Here is a 17,621-nt window from a genome sequence, read left to right as displayed (position 1 = left end):
GATTTTGGTTTATCAAAAAACCTAATTTCATACTGAAGACTTGTCGTTCTGGCAAAGGACTATAATCTACAAAAAAAAACTTTTTTTTTTATATTTATTCAACATATTATTTATTAAACATTTAAAATCATAGTTCTTTGTGGAGTTATCTTTGAAATACTTTATCTTTAAAAGGAAGTTGTATCTTGGTTTTTTGTAAATATTATATCGAAATAATCGACTTAAAGAAATGATGTTTATAACAACAAGAAGGAAAAGCTATCTTCGGGCGGAGCCGAAGTTGATATACCCTTGCAGTTAAAACCGGATATATTTATATCGCAAACATCGGATATTGTTGGCCGATCCTGATGAGAATATGATAATATTATATATTATCATATTTATTATTATAATAAAAAATCTAAAAAAAACCCAAACTTCTATCTCCAAAAATACCGAAGTTGGTATTTCTACCAAAAACCATTTCCAATCGTTCAGTTATATGGCAGCTATAGGATATAGTCGGCCGATCCTTATGAAATTCGACACGTTGTATTATTTTGCCAAAAATAGCTCTCGTGTAAAATTTTAACTCCCTAACTCTGAATACACAAAAGTTATACCATTTCCAATCAATCAGTTATATGGCAGCTATAGGATATAGTCGGCCGATCCCGGCCGTTCCGACTTATATACTGCGTGCAAAGGAAAGAAGGGTGTGTGCAAAGTTTCAAGTCGATAGCTTGAAAACTGAGAGACTAGTTTGCGTAGAAACAGACAGACGGACAGACGGACATGCTCATATCAACTCAGGAGGTGATCCTGATCAAGAATATATATTCTTTATATGGTCGAAGATGTCTCCTTCACTGCGTTGCTCACTTTTGGAGAAAATTATAATACCCTCTGCAAGGGTATAAAAATAGTTCAATACAACTAAAAGACTTTACCGATAAAATATTTCCTATACCTTTAATTTAGAAACCCTAGATTTATTTCATTAAAAACCTTTTTTTTAAGAATTTCAGCATTTTGAAATTATAAAGACTATATTTTTTTATCGGAACTATTGAACTAATCTGATACTTTTTATCCAACAATATTAAAGGGCTTTCCAATCTTGCAAGGTTTTTCAATGAAAAGAATACCTCTGCAAATATAATATTTATAGAATATACCAGGTAAGAAAACATAAAAGTTGCTTGACGAAACCCAAAAAGACCTATGCAAATAAACCAACAAAAAAACCATAACCATGTCTAGCCTTACTATTTTTTTATGCAAAAAAAAAAAATGTATGACGTCAAAGGTGTTTCTTAAAAAAAAAAAGAACATTTATGGTAATATTAACTATTATATCTCTTCTTTTTAGGGATAAGCATGGGGTATTTTTCCATAGATTATATCCAGATCTATTCAAAAATCATGTATGGGCATTTCATTTCCAAATAGACAATCGAAATTGTAACAAAAAAAAACTTTATAGATATATGTATGTACATATGTATGACTAGTTGAGTCCCACAACTTGTCCGAATTGATTTCTATTCATCTTTTAGTTTTTATGTCTCCACTGAATTATTTATTGTTTGCTTTCGGTAAACACATTTAAAAGCTTTTATGACATGTTTTTTATGGGTTTTCAAGCATCTGCAAAAGGGAAGATCTTGGGGAGATCTTGTTAGCTATTTGATTGTTTTCAAGTTTTTCTTTTGGCAAGATGCATAATCTTGGGAGTTACATAAATTCCCAGAGACCCCCAGAGGGTCACCCACTCACTTCCAGATGCGATTCTTCACTTTCTGCCAGTCTTTTGGGTCTTTTTGGGGGCTTAAGTCTTTCACAGATCGTTTTTCAGCTTTTAACCTTTTGCTACTTTTTTGGCTTTATGCAAATCATTTCGGGCTATCAGTTTCCACGACACTGCAAAAAAAATATTTGGTCAAAATTCAAGATTTTGTCGGCAATATTGTGGTTCAAAATATGATTTTTATCACTCTATCTACTTTTATTTCTGAATTATATGGGAAAAGCTTTAAAAAATGAAATAAAGAAACTCATCAATTAAAGGTAATGGAATAAAACCTTTTATTTAAGATTATTTTTAACGAAAATATTGCTTTTCATATAAAAAAAAAAACAAAATTATTGGGCTAAAATAGTTTTAATTATGTTTTTTAATGTTTTGAGAATTCTTTGGCTTTTTCAGAATTTTATTTGGGTTTCAAGATATAAGATCTTATGAATAAGAAAAAGAAAAAAGAGGTTTTTTGAGTTGTTATATTTTTTTAATAAAAAAATTCCCACCAAGTAAAAAAGTAAATTTATTAAGTTTTTTTTTAAAATGCAATTAAGTTACTTCTTCAGAATATTTCAAGATTTCTTTTTTTTTTTGACAAAGTTACCAAAGTTGACAAAGGTTTTTAGTCGATAGCCGCTTTCTTGTCTCAACAATATATTGATAACATTCACAATTCCAAAACCCCCGCAAATAATTAAATATAAATTTTTCGCAGTGCCTAGGCACATCTAATTGAATTTATGGTTTTGTTGCAACTTTACATTTTGTGGCCAAAGCTTGAATATTCATGCAGAGGTGCCAGAAAAAGACGAAAGGTGGCCAAAATGGCCAAGTGACCAACAGACAGATGTCCGGATGGATTGGGGCTGTTCGCAGAATAATTAGTCATAATTAAGCCAACACAGTGCCCGCCGGTTGTCGGAGGCCCTCAACTTGACATTTTCTTTTGTGCGAACCTTGTTTTCAATTTGTCACTATTTTCTGGGTTTAGTTTTTGGGGCATTGTTTAGAGGCGCGTGGTATCTATTGACTTTGTTGTGCTCTGGCTCTGGCTGTGGCCTCTGCAAAATCCGCGCATTATCCGAGTCTGTATCGGTTATAAGCCTATAATAGTGCTTATCATAATCTTCGACACACGCCTACAAAATGCATGCATAAATTGGGAAATTAATAACCATATTGAGACGAGCCGGAGTCCAAGTAAAGCCAAACAATCGGTGGCCCTTGATTGACCATAAAATATGGCCCATTGAAAGTGTCTGAAGGTTGGACACATGTCTGCCACTGCCTTGGCCGTTGGGAAATCGCTCCGATAACCATCTTGGCCATAAGTTTCATCTTAAACGGCAGTCGACGCCACAGGTGTGGGGGAAAGTTAAACATATTTTGTATTTTTAAACTTTTGAGAATTTGTAGTGATATTTCATAGTTGTGTCTCAAATGGGAGCACAAGTCATTGCACTTTCGGCCAAGGTGTCAATTGGCCAAATGGACACAATTCATGCAACCAGCTTTGACAAATATTTACACACTTTTTGCACACCCAATGGAATTTGTTTTAAGGTTGTCATGACACACTTGGAGAAAAATATTATATAATACTATTAATAGTATATTAATGGTAGAGATAAAAGCTATAAAATTGTTGAAAATAAGTTAATTAGTTTACCTTAACGCAACTAGAAGTCCACCTAAATTATACTGTTATCGATTACAAGCGCAGTCTAATGTACATTTCGAGTGGAATTTAGCGTTAAACCTTTATTTGACAAAAGTTCTTTAGATCCGTAAAGGCAACAATATAATCAGATCTTGAATTTTTCTGAAACTATAGCGCTTTAAGGTAAAATATTTCGTTGCTTTGGGACAAAAATATTTTAATAATAATAATAATATAGTAACATATTAAATACATATATAATTAATCTCAATTTCGATAAGACGTGATATACGATATTTTCGCGGAAACGCGACGATATGTAGTTTGAAATAAACCTTCTTTTGGGCAAATTGTGGTTTAGAGAGGTCTGATTCCCTAACACAAATACTTGTTTTTCTCTTACAGTATTACAAAATATAATTGTTTTTCAAATTTGAAAAATACGTTTCAAAGTTAAAAAAATAACTAAATTTATCAAATGAGTTATTTAAAAAAAACAGTTTAAAGAAATAGTTTAAATGTTTTGAATTAAAAGTAGAAATTATACGAAAATTTTTTTTTTTTTGGTTTTATTTAATTATTTATTAGTTTAATAAAGAAATATAGTACAATAATTTTAGTAAAATTTTAAATTTAAAGCTCCACTTACTTTGATTGAATATTATCGTCATTTAACAATATTCATTTAGTTGATAATTTATTAAAAATATAATACATAGATTTTATTTTAATAAAACAACATTTGAAGCGCAGAATAAAAAATGTATTTTATTTCAGAATATTATTTAATCCAAATGCCATAAACAAATGCATACATACCCACAAATGAGCCGATGAGCTGTGCGATTAAAAAAAATGCTAATTAAAAAAAAGGAAAATTTAAAATTCATATTAAAAATTGATGTGTAAAACACAGCAGATGTTGCGGGAAATTTGTGTTTTGTTTGTTTTGTCTCCGATTTTTGTTGGAGAGTCGTGTCTTTTGGCTTTCAGCAGCTGGCCATTTGATAATCCGCACCGAAATGAGATGTGTTTTGCATGATTTCATTGTTGGCCCTCTGCATTAGCATTCCCTCGCCCCTAGCCCGTAGCCCCTGGCCCTTCTCCCACCGTGATCTCCGCCAGATGCCATCCACCAATCCGCACCAATTTCGGGCAAGAGCCGCCAACTATAAATGCAGACTGGGTCTCCGAGTTCATCATCAGTTAATCGGTTACGTTCGCTAGGTGCACTTCATCCACTCCCAGACTCGCTTGTGACCTTAGTGAAGATGGTAAGTGACCACAGACGGTCACTTTCTGGCCTTTTCCTCCTTTTTTTTTGAGTGACAACATGTGATTGAACCTGTGATTGATGGATATACATTTTTTTTCCGTTTCCTTCGAGCAGAAACCCTTCGCCTTTGTTGTTCTGGCTGCCCTCTGCCTGACCTTTGCCCAAGGTCGTCCGGCCCATCAGTACCTTCCGCCCTTGCCGGTCAAGGAGGCGGTGTCGGTGGCGCCCACCTTCCAGCAGGTGGTCCAGCCCCAGATCCAGAGCCAGGTGCAGCAGGTGGTGCAGCAAGTGCACCAGCAGATCCATCCCCAGGTGGAGTCTATTCAGGCCTCCATTCCTCTGGCCAGCTTCACCATCCAGTCGGGAGGACAGTACCCAAGTGCTCCAGCTCCAGCCCCCATTTCGATCCCAGCTCCGGCTCCAGCTCCTGTTGTGATTAATGCTCCAGCTCCAGCTCCGGCTCCAGCTCCGATCTCCATCCCTGCTCCTGCTCCCGTTGTGATTAATGCTCCAGCTCCAGCGCCAGTTGTGATCCCAGCTCCAGTTCCTGCTCCCGTGGAGATTGCCCAGCCAGCTCCCCAGGTGATCTATGAGGCTCCCAAGCCAATTGTGGCCACCCAGACGGCGGTGCAGAACGCCTACCTGCCACCTGCGCCCGTCCAGCAGTTCGTTCCAGCACCCGAGCCCGTGGTAGAGACCATTGTCCAGCAGCCAGCTCCTCAGGAGACCATTGCCTACTCGGCCCCGGCTCCGGCTCCAGTGGCAGTGCCTGCACCAGCTCCAGTCCCAGTGCCCGTGCCCGTTGTCCATGAGCAGCACCAGGTGATCCAGCAGACCTACTCCGCTCCAGCTCCTGTCCAGCAGACCTACTCCGCTCCTGCTCCTGTCCAGCAGACCTACTCCGCTCCAGCTCCTGTCCAGCAGACCTACTCTGCTCCAGCTCCTGTCCAGCAGACCTACTCCGCTCCAGCTCCTGTCCAGCAGACCTACTCTGCTCCAGCTCCTGTCCAGCAGACCTACTCTGCTCCAGCTCCAGTAGTTCAAGAGTACTCTGCACCAGCTCCTGCTCCAGTAGTCCAGCAATCATACTCTGCTCCTGCCCCTGCTCCAGTCCAGATCCAGGAACCAGTCTACACTGCTCCCGCTCCTGTTCAGGTCCAGGAACCAGTCTACACTGCCCCAGCTCCAGCTCCAGTGGCTCAGCAGACATACTCCTACCCAGCCCCTGTGGTGCAGCAGGCTCCAGTCATCCAGCAAGCTCCTGTCGTCCAGGAGGTGGTCCAACAGTCTCCAGTCATCCAGCAAGCTCCTGTGGTCCAGGAGGTGATCCAGCAGGCTCCTATTCAGGAGGTCGTTCAGCAGGCTCCAGTCATCCAACAAGCTCCAGTGATCCAGCAGGCCGCTCCAGCTCCAGTGGTTCAGCAGTACTCCGCACCAGCTCCAGTGGTTCAGCAATACTCTGCACCAGCTCCAGCTCCAGTCGTCCAGCAAACTTACACCGCTCCTGAGCCTGTTCAGCAGATCATCCCACAACAGCAGTACAGTGGTTACTCCTACCAAGCTCCTCAGCCCGCTCCAGTTGTGATCCCTGCTCCCGCTCCTGCTCCAGTTGTGATCCCTGCTCCTGCTCCTGCTCCAGTTGTGATCCCTGCTTCTGCTCCAGCTCCAGTTGCGATCCCTGCTCCTGCTCCAGCTCCAGTTGTGATCCCTGCGCCTGCTCCAGCTCCAGTTGTGATCCCCGCTCCTGCTCCTGCTCCAGTTGTGATCCCTGCTCCTGCTCCTGCTCCAGTTGTGATCCCTGCTTCTGCTCCAGCTCCAGTTGCGATCCCTGCTCCTGCTCCAGCTCCAGTTGTGATCCCTGCGCCTGCTCCAGCTCCAGTTGTGATCTCTGCTCCTGCTCCAGCTCCAGTTGTGATCCCTGCTCCTGCTCCAATCCAACTGCAGCAGTCCTTTGTGCCCGCCCCGCCGGCTCCTATTGAAATCCAAGCCCAACCAGCGCCCCAGCCTATCGTACAGTACACTCCTTCCGTTTCCGTTCCCGCTCCCGCTCCTGTGGAGGTCGGCACCACCTACGCCGCCAACGGAGGATACCTGTACTAGTGAAGAGATGCCCGTGAACGGACCCCGGGCGGAGGTCCGAACTCGCATCGAGTTGGGGCACCGAAGGCCATCTAGGCCGATGGGTTCATCCGAACTTAATGTTACGTAGCCAATTTTTAGCACCAATTTTTTTTGTTATTGTTTTTGTTAAACACATTTTTGTTAAAAATAAAATGTTTTTTTGTTAAAAAAGAAGATGAAGCTTATTGGGGAGGCACGACCGAGGGGGAAAGTAGTTCTCAAGTTCTCTAATCCACCTACTCTCCCGTTTGGACTAACAATATTTTTATTATTTTGGGGACCTTCTCCCCTTATCCCTTATTTTGGGATATTTTTATTAATTTGGGGACCCATTTCGGGAAAAAATTTACCCATATTTAAAAATTTATTGGGTGAAAGTGAAATCAAATGGGGATAAAGGTAAAGATATTTCAGTTATATGTATTTTATTAACAAATTTAAAAAATATATTGTTGTTCAAAATATGGGATCTAGTCGACCTCTTTGGGAGAAAGTTCGTCCTAACTAGGCAATTCTATTTTTATTTTATTTAACTCAAGTCAAAAATGTAATCAGTCTATCGAAATCAATAAAATTGTTTATGCCTCGAACCTAAATTCCATAAATTTGAAAAAGATAGCATCAATTTTATTGAAATTTTTTCACTATTTTTTATGTTTCACTATCAGCTCGCTTAAAAAATATACTACTTTTTGTAAAAATTTTGTATTCCTGGCATACAAACAAGTATGTCCATCGGCCTTTTATTTAATTCAAGGAAACCCGATGTATAGAGCTTGTGATATTGTTGGCACGAATTAAAAAATAGTGTTTTCGAGACAAAAGCGGTAAGTTTGTAGAATCTCGTCGTATCGGAATATATTTTGAAATTTTTATTTTTAAATAACATTCATTAAGGCATGGGGCTAAAGTTTTCCATTAAACTACAAAATAGCAGAAGTCTGGAAGAAAAATAATTTGATAATTTCGCTGAAATCAATGTTTGAAAATGTCGCCATGCAACAGCATTAATTTTTTTTAAATATCTCGATATATAGCTTCAAGTCCCCCCAATCCCCATGCGCCAGCACCCTCAATAGTGTTAATTAAGAACAAGTTTTCCTATTTCCTAAATGAAAAGAACTTGTTGGCATGCTTAAATTATAATATATCTGAATCTGGCTGCTGTTTGAGCTCCACGAGTCGCATAAAAGGAAGATGTGGGTAGCGAACGGCCAACAGTTGAAACCACAACTCTTCCACAAAAAGATGTCCTACTCTCCAGCAAACTACTACAATTCCGATGAGAAGATCTGGAGCAGTGACCCAGTGAGGTACTATTTTGATCCAAACCTGTCAATTGGGGAAATAATATTCAAGGAGATGCAGCGCCATCCCACGCTGATTGCTCAGGTCTGATGAAATAATTCTGGAAAAAGAAACAAAATTATAAAGGATGTCTTCAGATATCGGCAACGGAGAACACGACATTGACCAGGAAAGAGCTGCTTGAGAACGCCATGCATGTGGCAAGCTACATAAGGGCAAAGGGCCTCCTCCAAACCGATTTAGTTGGCATTGTGGCCAGGAACACCACCCATCTATCCGCCGTGGCCTATGCCTGCTTCTTCAACGGAATTGCCTTCCATTCCATGAACGTTGCCTATGACCGGAACACCATCGAAACGCTATTTTCCATCACCAAGCCGAAGCTGATATTCTGCGATGGAGATGAGATCGACAAAGTGCGAACAGCCACCACCACATTGAAGGTGGAAATCATTACCATGCGCCATCACCCATCGGACTCTATCAGGATCGATGAGATCTTGGCGACGCCCATCGAGGAGAACTTTAAGCCCGCCAAACTGGAACAGGGAAACGATCAGACTTTGGCCATTCTGTGCTCCTCGGGCACCACTGGCACTCCCAAGGCAGTCACGATCTCCAATAGCCGCCAGATCTTGGCCTGTAACCAGCAAGTTGATGTACTAACCACTCTCAGTTTAGCATTTAAACATTTTGTATGTTTTTCCCACCAGCCATCTGACCATCTCCGACATCCAATACACCCACAACGCCCTTGACTGGATTACTGGCCTGCGAACCTATGTCACCTCGGGTGTATACAGCACCACTCGTATTATTGCGGACAATGACTTTGATCCGGTATATGCCATGAAAATTATTAAGGATTACAAAGTGACTTGGATCGTACAGCCACCGTCCGTTATGACCAGGATGGTCAATACTCCGGAGTTCGAGACATCCGACTTGTCCAGGAACGCGGGCATCTGTGGATGTACAGAAGCGTATAAGAAGTCGCCTGGGCCGGAACTGTTTATGGTTCATGTACGGCTTCTCCGAGCTGGGTGTCAATGCTACAATCAACATGCACCTTGATCAGAAGCCCAACTCGGTGGGTCGCTTGGTGAACGGCCTGAGGATGAAGGTAATCAACGACCAGGGCGAGGCGTTGGGTCCCGACCAGACGGGAGAGGTGTGCATCAGCAATGGCCAGCACTGGCTAGGATATTACGGAAATGAAAAGGAAACCCGCGGTATTCGTGATCCCAGGGGGTGGTTCCACTCCGGTGATCTGGGCTACGTGGATCGCGACGGCTTCCTGTACATTACCGAGCGCAAAAAGGATATGCTCCGGTTCCAGGGCATCATGTACTATCCGAGTGATATTGAAAACATAATATCCGAAATGCCAACAGTAGCGGAGGTGTGCGTCTTTGGGGTGTGGAGCTATGATCATGGGGATAAGGCTGCCGCATGTGTGGTGAAGCGACACGGATGCGATCTCAGTGCCCAGGATGTGTTGGACTATGTCCAGACTCGTACGGACTCCAAGTACAAGCAGCTCAATGCAGGAGCGCTGATTGTAGAGGATCTTAAGCGAAGTGCCAACGGGAAAACGAATCGAAGGGCCAACCAAGCACATTACCTCCAAGTCAGGAATATAAACTAAATTTCTGATGAAATATTTTTGGCTTTCATCCATTCCCCATGTAGGATGAACCTTTTATCCCATCTGTATAATGTATAATCGTTGAGGAAAGATAGGTCTACAAAGTTCTTATATTGAAAGAATTAAAGATACACAAAAGAAAAAAGACAGATATATAAGGGTTACATAGATTGGGAGAGCACCAGTGGGCCTTAGACATAGACTCGACGTATTTTATAGCAAGAAAATGGTAGTTTTATAGCGAGAAATAGTTTGAAAATGTGATTCCGGGCTTGGAATATCCGTATTCCCTTACCGCAATAATAAAATATCCAAATATTAGCCGAGTACTTAAAAATGCCAATGCGGGCAGTTAATATTAAAAGGATTTCAACTACCTTGTACTACTTGATCGTTAATTTCATTAGTTTTTTAATATCTGCTGAGAAAATTACTTATAATGAAGATCCTCCGGTTCGGTATGATATTCTCGAAGAACTTGTACACCCTCGTCGCTAATAACAATAAAGCTAATAAAGCTAATAATGGCTGCGCTTGTTGTTTTGCTCCCTCTTGTGGTGTGGTGACACTGATCCACCAGCCAGGCTTAATAAGAGATATATGTACATATTTTTCAATAATCTTGTTTTTCAAAATTTTCCAATTCCCAATCAGGATTTATTTTAAGCTTCACCAATAATTACACAACATACCAACAAGTGGCCTCTTGTTGCTTTTGTTCGTAGTTTTTTAATTACCTCCTTTTTAATTTTAGAATCCTCCTTTTACGCCTCCTCCTTCTCCTTTTATTCTCTCTCCTCTGTTATTCGAACTAAAGTTGGCTGCGCTTGGCTTGTTTTTTCTTTGGTAGGGCGGCGTCCCACTGCTTTTCTAGGGTGAGCTTAATAACATTTTTCATGGAACTTGTAAAAATCTATTATTAAAAATATTTAAATAAATAATTTATGCTAGATACTTCGTAATTTAAAAAACAATCCTAAAATAAAAACAGAAATGGTAAAAGTTGAAATGAAATATGAATGAATTTAATATTGATATATAATGATATATTAATATTAAATAAAGATAATCGGTTGAACGATTATTCCAATCAATGATAAGCGATACATACATACATATGTATACTGTATGCATGTAAAATTGCACCTTATGTACATATGTATGTATAATTAGAATGTATGTATGTACAATCAATATTTAATTTAATCTTCTACCACTCGATCAGTGTACCATGTCGGTCGTAGCACTTTTTAAGCTTGAGCACGTCGTCCACTAGTTTCTGGAGAACGGCAGTGGCCTCCTGATCATTGGAGGTTATGAGACGTTTAATGATATCACGGTTGAGGAAAGAATCGAGGATCCTGCGCTTGAGGACGAACGCCGGCATGACAACGTCGAAGTATCGGGGCTGATTAGTCGGCGGATGCGGCGGCATGACAATGCGGTTTAGGACAATCACATCGTCCTCCACGTTATAGACATTTTCAACGCGAGGACCTGGGTTATCCTCAGCCTTCGGTGGAGCCACAGGCTTGGCAATGCGTCGCCGTTTACGGGGCGGTGGGGGCGTACTTTTATGGGAATCCGGCCGGCGGTTTGTGGCGTTCAGTTTCTGGTCCCAGACCCTTAGCAGCTTGCTGAGCGCCCTGCGCTCATCGGCGTTTAAGCCAGGCAGGTTCTCTTTACAGGATTGCATTGTGTCCTGGAACACGTTGTCTGGAAAGGCACACGACTCTGCGATCCAAGACTCTTCCGCCTTCTGTCGAACGCGTTTGCGCGTCTTCCTGCCCGCTTCGCTTGGTTCTGGCTTTATTTTACCATTGATCTTTGTCAGTAGCATAGTTGACGGCTTCTATGTGGAGTTCTTGGGTGAATACAAGGAGTTTCCATATACTCAGCACATACCTTTCAAGCTTTTTTTCCTTTTTAATCGAACGTTTTCTTCTTCTTCAGCTTCAGTGGTAAACATTCTTTGAAAAAAGTGAAGTTGGCTGCGCTTCAGCTCTGGAAGGAGGTCATATGTCTGGAAGGAGCTTAACAACACTGTTCGTGGAAAGTTTTGTTTGTTTTTTTTTAAAGGGCCGTTAGGGCAGTTGGTATTTGAAATGGCATCGCATTTTTAAGCCCCTTTAGAGGGTCTTATACTTTTAGTCAAAAACTAAGAGTATTAATAGAGCATTGATAGAGTTTAGAGTATTAATAAAATTCAGGTAAAAAAACACTTCAATCATTAAACTTTTCTTGCTCTTACAAAAAAACTAAAAATAAATAAACATGTCCTTCAAGGAGGTCATTCAATTTTGATATATTTAGCTGATTTTTGGGAATATTTTACTATAAAGCTTTGAATCATATGTACAAGTACACTGATACATTTTTTACAGTGTATAAGGTATGGTAAAATAGAGTGAAAGAAGTAATACCTAGATGAAGTAGGGCGACAAAAAAAAGGACCGCTTCTGGCTATCACGATTTTGGCAAAATGGGTTATCTAAAATCAATAAATTTAAATGATTTTTAATTGGGTTCTGGCAACTTTCTAAAATATATAATAAATATATGCACATACTTTTCCCGAAGCTATACCAAATATTTATTTAATTGCTAATAATGATGCAACTTAAATGTCATTTAAATAAATATGAAAAGTATATTACAAAGTCATTGTAAGGAGATAACACAAAAAATAATGAAAACAAATTCTACTTGCTAATCGAATGATTTCTGACCTTTGAAGTGCCCCAAATCCGAAGAAAGCACTGGCTCAAGGTCAAGGCCTAATCTCGAGGAAGATTTAAAAGCCAAGAGTCTCGGAGCATCAGTTTTAATTCTACAAGTGAACCTTCCACAAAAAAGTCAATCAAAAAATAGAAAATGTTCCTACCAGTGGTCCTCATCTCAACTTTTTTCATTTCCGCTTCTCTCGGATCGGAAGAAGTAATACCCGTGCAGAGTGTTTTTATTTCGAAAAATTAATTTTAAATTCCAATTAATCCAATCCAATTAAATATTGCCATAAACCTACAAGTAAAATTACCTGAATAATTCTCGACCTTAAATTCATAAAAATAGTAGGCGATGAAAACAATTTAAAACAAATCGCCCCAAACATCACTCCATTTTTAAAAAGAGCTCCTACTTCTCAGTTCTCCTAAAAATTATAGTAAGATTTTAAACATTTATAATATAATTATTTTTATTTGGACAACATGGAGAAGACCTATATCATTGCATTGGGGATTTCCCTTTTTTGCCATTTGAGTGATGTCATCTTCAATCCCATCGAGGCCACCATGGAGTCGGCTGTGTTCATATTCCTCACCATGCTGGCTTTCAATAAAATCATGCGCCGGAATTCGAGTTACAATCCAAATGTTCTGAAGAAGATTGCGAAAATCCTGATCCTCTGCATAGCGGTCCAAGTCCTTCTGGTCCTAACGTGGTTTCCCCTCAGGGAAACTGTTCATTACCTCGTTAAAATGGCATGCCATCATTGGCCCTGGGGACGAGGCTGGATGTTCAAGCAAATTAAGGATATAGCGGCGTCGTTGATCCTAGTGGCTTTGGAGTTGGTTGCTTTCTTCAAGGTCTTCCAGATGGAGGATGTGCAGCAATTTTTCGGTGCAAGGGATGACTTACTCTCAAGGAGTGTGACGGCTATAATTGCAAAACAGCAAAGAAGGGTTTTCAACCGGGAAAAGCGAAATCTGCGCAACTACTATAGGACCCTCCTAGAACAAGGACAAGGATAACCACACACTTGGAAAAATTGAGTCACGTCAAGACTAGTTTACCAGAAACCATTTTGTAAATGCTTTTAAACCAGAAACTTAAAAATAAAAATACATCCGATATATATATGTACAACTAATATCGCTGAAAACGTCACGTTTAAGTTTCAATCCTTTAACATCAAAAAGTGGAAGAAGGAACTGCAAGGAAGGAACTGCAAGGAACGCATAATTATACATTGCATATTATACATTGTATAATTGTATCATGATCTTGCTCTCCCTAAGCAATCATTATCTTTTCTTTGAAATTTTCTAAAAAAAATAGGAAAGCACACAAGAATCTATACCCAATGTTATCACAATTTTTTTATCATTTTGTTTTTGAGTGAGTAAGGAAGTGAGTTTTTTTGACTTATAGGATTCCCTAGAAGTTTTTTAATTTTTTTTTTCCAATTATAATAATGTAAACATAACAATAAGCCTACAATTAGAGACTAATAGTAATTGATAGGAGTTAGACTTCGTTGTATTGGATATAGTTCGTATTTTTTTCATAATTAAACTAAAGTCCTGCAGTATATCCCGCAGATAAATCCTTAGAAAACAGCAGCAAACAGCCAATCTTCGCCACAAGGATTAGAGAGCCCGAGGTTTTTTGAAAGACATTTATATTTTAATCATTAAGCTTTCATTTGGAGAAAAGAGTGGAGAAGTGCCACAAACTGAAGTTGCGATTAAAAATAATCACCCGAATTCGAAAACAGAGAAAGTGAAAGTGAAAACTGCAGAAGTGTCAGAACATCAAAAGAATAATAGTCGTAATCGGAAGGCGAAAAGTCCAACCCAAAGTAACCTGGCAGAGCCCTCCACTTTTCAAAATAAAATATCGAATTCCATAGCTCTTCCATATAGCTGTCCACGAAGCCAAAAGGATGGACCCTCCATTCAAGAAATCCAAATATCCGGATCACATCCGATGAAAGTGGTTTGTGTATCCGACGAGAATATTGGATCTGGTTGGATGGTGGTTTATAAAAAAACATACTATTCAAATAGATGAGTTCTTCTTAGGACTCGATACATTGCACCTTCTGACCATGGGAATTCCTTATGAAATGACTTTATGGCGTGACGGCTTAAAATGTGCCAACTTTGTTGTAGGCAATCGAAACGAAGGCTATATCTTGAAAGATGGCGAGTGTACTGGACTCATGGCTGAGCCCTAGGAGGGGCACCAAATTTTCGACCTTTGATCGAGATGAGGATGGAAATGCTTCTAATAATTTGGAAAAAGAATTAGGGTTGGACTGGTGGTTCGATTCTGGGTTTCCGTAAGTATTATATTAAAAATTTAAAGTATTAAAGATTTCAAGCCTTTAACAAGTTGGCAAACTAGAAAATTACATTTTTAATTTCAGGAATCTTGTGATCAACCCCAAAAGTGGCCTTACAAAAGTGAAAATCGTGTCCTGTGGAAAATGGGCTGAAAAATGAAGAAAAGGGCAGATACCTGCAGGTATAGTGTGTGGAGCTGTCAGTGGAGTCATATTGGATATAGCCTGATCCTTAAAAGAATGTGTAGGATGTAGACGACCGATACCAAACGTACCTACTCACATTTTATTCTATTCCCATCCGATATTTGTGACTTCCAACTTATAATCACAAAAACCAGAACAAGACTAAGACTCGAACGTAAAATTTTCAAACAAAATATTTAAACACTTTTTGCAAACCCCATAGGACCTTCTTATAAAAGCCACATAACTTTTCTTTTTAATTAAACAAAAAATAAACTTAATTATTCAATTTATACATTTATATAAAAAATATATGTTTATAAAAACATAAATGAATATTAACACCTTACGTATTCGATATATTGTTTTACTTGTTTTGGTATAGTATAGATATAGGTAAACCCCATTTTCAAGGGATCCCATCACGAAAATGGACAAAAAATCAGAAAAATATTTTGTCTCAGGGTTTTAACGCAGAATGGTGGGCAATGGATCTATAAATCGTTTAAGGTACTCCGCTTGAGAACCGGATGAAAATTGGGGAAGATATAGGCATCACTGTAGGCCCTTTAGGGGAAAACCCCATTTTCAAGGGACCCCATCACGAAAATGGACAAAATATTTAAAAAATCCTTGGACTCATGATTGTGATGCAGAATGGTGGGCAATCGATCTTTAAATCTTTTAAGGTACTCCGCTTGAGAATTGGGGAAGATATAGGCATCACTGTAGGCCCTTTAGGGGAAAACCCCATTTTCAAGGGATCCCATCACAAAAATGGACAAATAAATCTAAAAAATATTTTGGCTCAGGATTTTGATGCAAAATGGTGGGCTATCGATCTATAAATCGTTTAAGGTACTCCGCTTGAGAATCGGATGAGAATTGGGGAAGATATAGGCATCACTGTAGGCCCTTTAGGCGAAAACCCCATTTTCAAGGGATCCCATCACAAAAGTGGACAAAAAATCTAAAAAATATTTTGACTCAGGATTTTGATGCAAAATGGTGGGCAATCGATCTATAAATCGTTTAAGGTACTCCGCCTGAGAATCGGATGAGAATTGGGAAAGATATAGCCATCACTGTAGGCCCTTTAGGGGAAAACCCCATTTTCAAGGGACCCCATTACGAAAATGGACAAAATATGTAAAAAATCCTTTGACTCAGGATTTTGATGCAGAATGGTGGGCAATCGATCTATAAATCGTTTAAGGTACTCCGCTTGAGAATCGGATGAGAATTGGGGAAGATATAGCCATCACTGTAGGCCCTTTAAAGGAAAACCCCATTTTCAAGGGATCCCATCACAAAAATGGACAAAAAATCTAAAAAATATTTTGGCTCAGGATTTTGATGCAAAATGGTGGGCCATCGATCTATAAATCGTTTAAGGTACTCCGCTTGAGAATCGGATGAGAATTGGGGAAGATATAGGCATCACTGTAGGCCCTTTAGGGGAAAACCCCATTTTCAAGGGATTCCATCACAAAAGTGGACAAAAAATCTAAAAAATATTTTGACTTAGGATTTTGATGCAAAATGGTGGGCTATCGATCTATAAATCGTTTAAGGTACTCCGCTTGAGAATCGGATGAAAATTGGGGAAGATATAGGCATCACTGTAGGCCCTTTAAAGGAAAACCCCATTTTCAAGGGACCCCATTACGAAAATGGACAAAATATGTAAAAAATCCTTTGACTCAGGATTTTGATGCAAAATGGTGGGCCATCGATCTATAAATCGTTTAAGGTACTCCGCTTGAGAATCGGATGAGAATTGGGGAAGATATAGGCATCACTGTAGGCCCTTTAGGGGAAAACCCCATTTTCAAGGGATTCCATCACAAAAGTGGACAAAAAATCTAAAAAATATTTTGACTTAGGATTTTGATGCAAAATGGTGGGCTATCGATCTATAAATCGTTTAAGGTACTCCGCTTGAGAATCGGATGAAAATTGGGGAAGATATAGGCATCACTGTAGGCCCTTTAGGGGAAAACCCCATTTTCAAGGGATCCCATCACAAAAGTGGACAAAAAATCTAAAAAATATTTTGGCTCAGGATTTTGATGCAAAATGGTGGGCCATCGATCTATAAATCGTTTAAGGTACTCCGCTTGAGAATCGGATGAGAATTGGGGAAGATATAGGCATCACTGTAGGCCCTTTAGGGGAAAACCCCATTTTCAAGGGATCCCATCACAAAAGTGGACAAAAAATCTAAAAAATATTTTGACTCACGATTTTGATGCAGAATGGTGGGCAATCGATCTATAAATCGTTTAAGGTACTCCGCTTGAGAATCGGATGAAAATTGGGGAAGATATAGGCATCACTGTAGGCCCTTTAGGGGAAAGCTCCATTTTCAAGGAATTCCATCACAAAAGTGGACAAAAAATCTAAAAAATATTTTGACTCACGATTTTGATGCAGAATGGTGGGCAATCGATCTATAAATCGTTTAAGGTACTCCGCTTGAGAATCGGATGAAAATTGGGGAAGATATAGGCATCACTGTAGGCCCTTTAGGGGAAAGCTCCATTTTCAAGGAATTCCATCACAAAAGTG

General features: G+C 39.6%; 3 protein-coding genes and 1 pseudogene across 4 annotated transcripts; 3 read left to right on the top strand and 1 right to left on the bottom strand.

Annotated features, from left to right (window-relative positions):
• The first annotated feature begins 4,639 nt into the window (after nt 1–4,639).
• LOC108132516 (calphotin) lies at nt 4,640–6,959 on the top strand. Its single transcript, XM_017251964.3, has 2 exons — nt 4,640–4,717; nt 4,834–6,959. Exons 1-2 carry the CDS (start codon nt 4,715–4,717, stop codon nt 6,817–6,819), a joined length of 1,989 nt encoding a protein of 662 aa, XP_017107453.2. The 5' UTR covers nt 4,640–4,714; the 3' UTR covers nt 6,820–6,959.
• A 1,021-nt stretch (nt 6,960–7,980) lies between these two features.
• Nucleotides 7,981–9,796, top strand: LOC108132452 (luciferin 4-monooxygenase-like; annotated as a pseudogene).
• Nucleotides 9,797–10,793: 997 nt separating this feature from the next.
• moon (moonshiner) lies at nt 10,794–11,829 on the bottom strand. Of its 2 annotated transcripts, none has more exons than XM_070276249.1 (2): nt 11,702–11,829; nt 10,794–11,648 (listed from the first exon to the last, which is right to left on the bottom strand). In XM_070276249.1, exon 2 carries the CDS (start codon nt 11,634–11,636, stop codon nt 11,007–11,009), a length of 630 nt encoding a protein of 209 aa, XP_070132350.1. In that variant the 5' UTR covers nt 11,637–11,648; nt 11,702–11,829; the 3' UTR covers nt 10,794–11,006. The 2 variants fall into 2 exon arrangements, with proteins under 2 accessions (XP_070132350.1, XP_070132351.1); XM_070276250.1 differs by having other exon boundaries at nt 10,794–11,645; nt 11,702–11,755.
• Nucleotides 11,830–13,005: 1,176 nt separating this feature from the next.
• Nucleotides 13,006–13,548, top strand: LOC138925652 (uncharacterized). The gene has a single exon (XM_070276521.1). The coding sequence runs from the start codon at nt 13,006–13,008 to the stop codon at nt 13,546–13,548; it is 543 nt and encodes a 180-aa protein (XP_070132622.1).
• Nucleotides 13,549–17,621: the final 4,073 nt, after the last annotated feature.

This window comes from Drosophila bipectinata, chromosome XR (genome assembly GCF_030179905.1).
Source record: "Drosophila bipectinata strain 14024-0381.07 chromosome XR, DbipHiC1v2, whole genome shotgun sequence".
In the NCBI taxonomy this organism is placed as follows: domain Eukaryota; kingdom Metazoa; phylum Arthropoda; class Insecta; order Diptera; family Drosophilidae; genus Drosophila; species Drosophila bipectinata.
The sequence above is the reverse complement of the archived record's forward strand: the minus strand, read 5'-3'. Positions and strand labels throughout refer to the sequence as shown.

Bases quoted from the DNA above. Each gene is read 5' to 3' on its own strand.
- moon (XM_070276249.1), bottom strand. From the start codon at position 11,636: ATGCTACTGACAAAGATCAATGGTAAAATAAAGCCAGAACCAAGCGAA.
- LOC138925652 (XM_070276521.1), top strand. From the start codon at position 13,006: ATGGAGAAGACCTATATCATTGCATTGGGGATTTCCCTTTTTTGCCAT.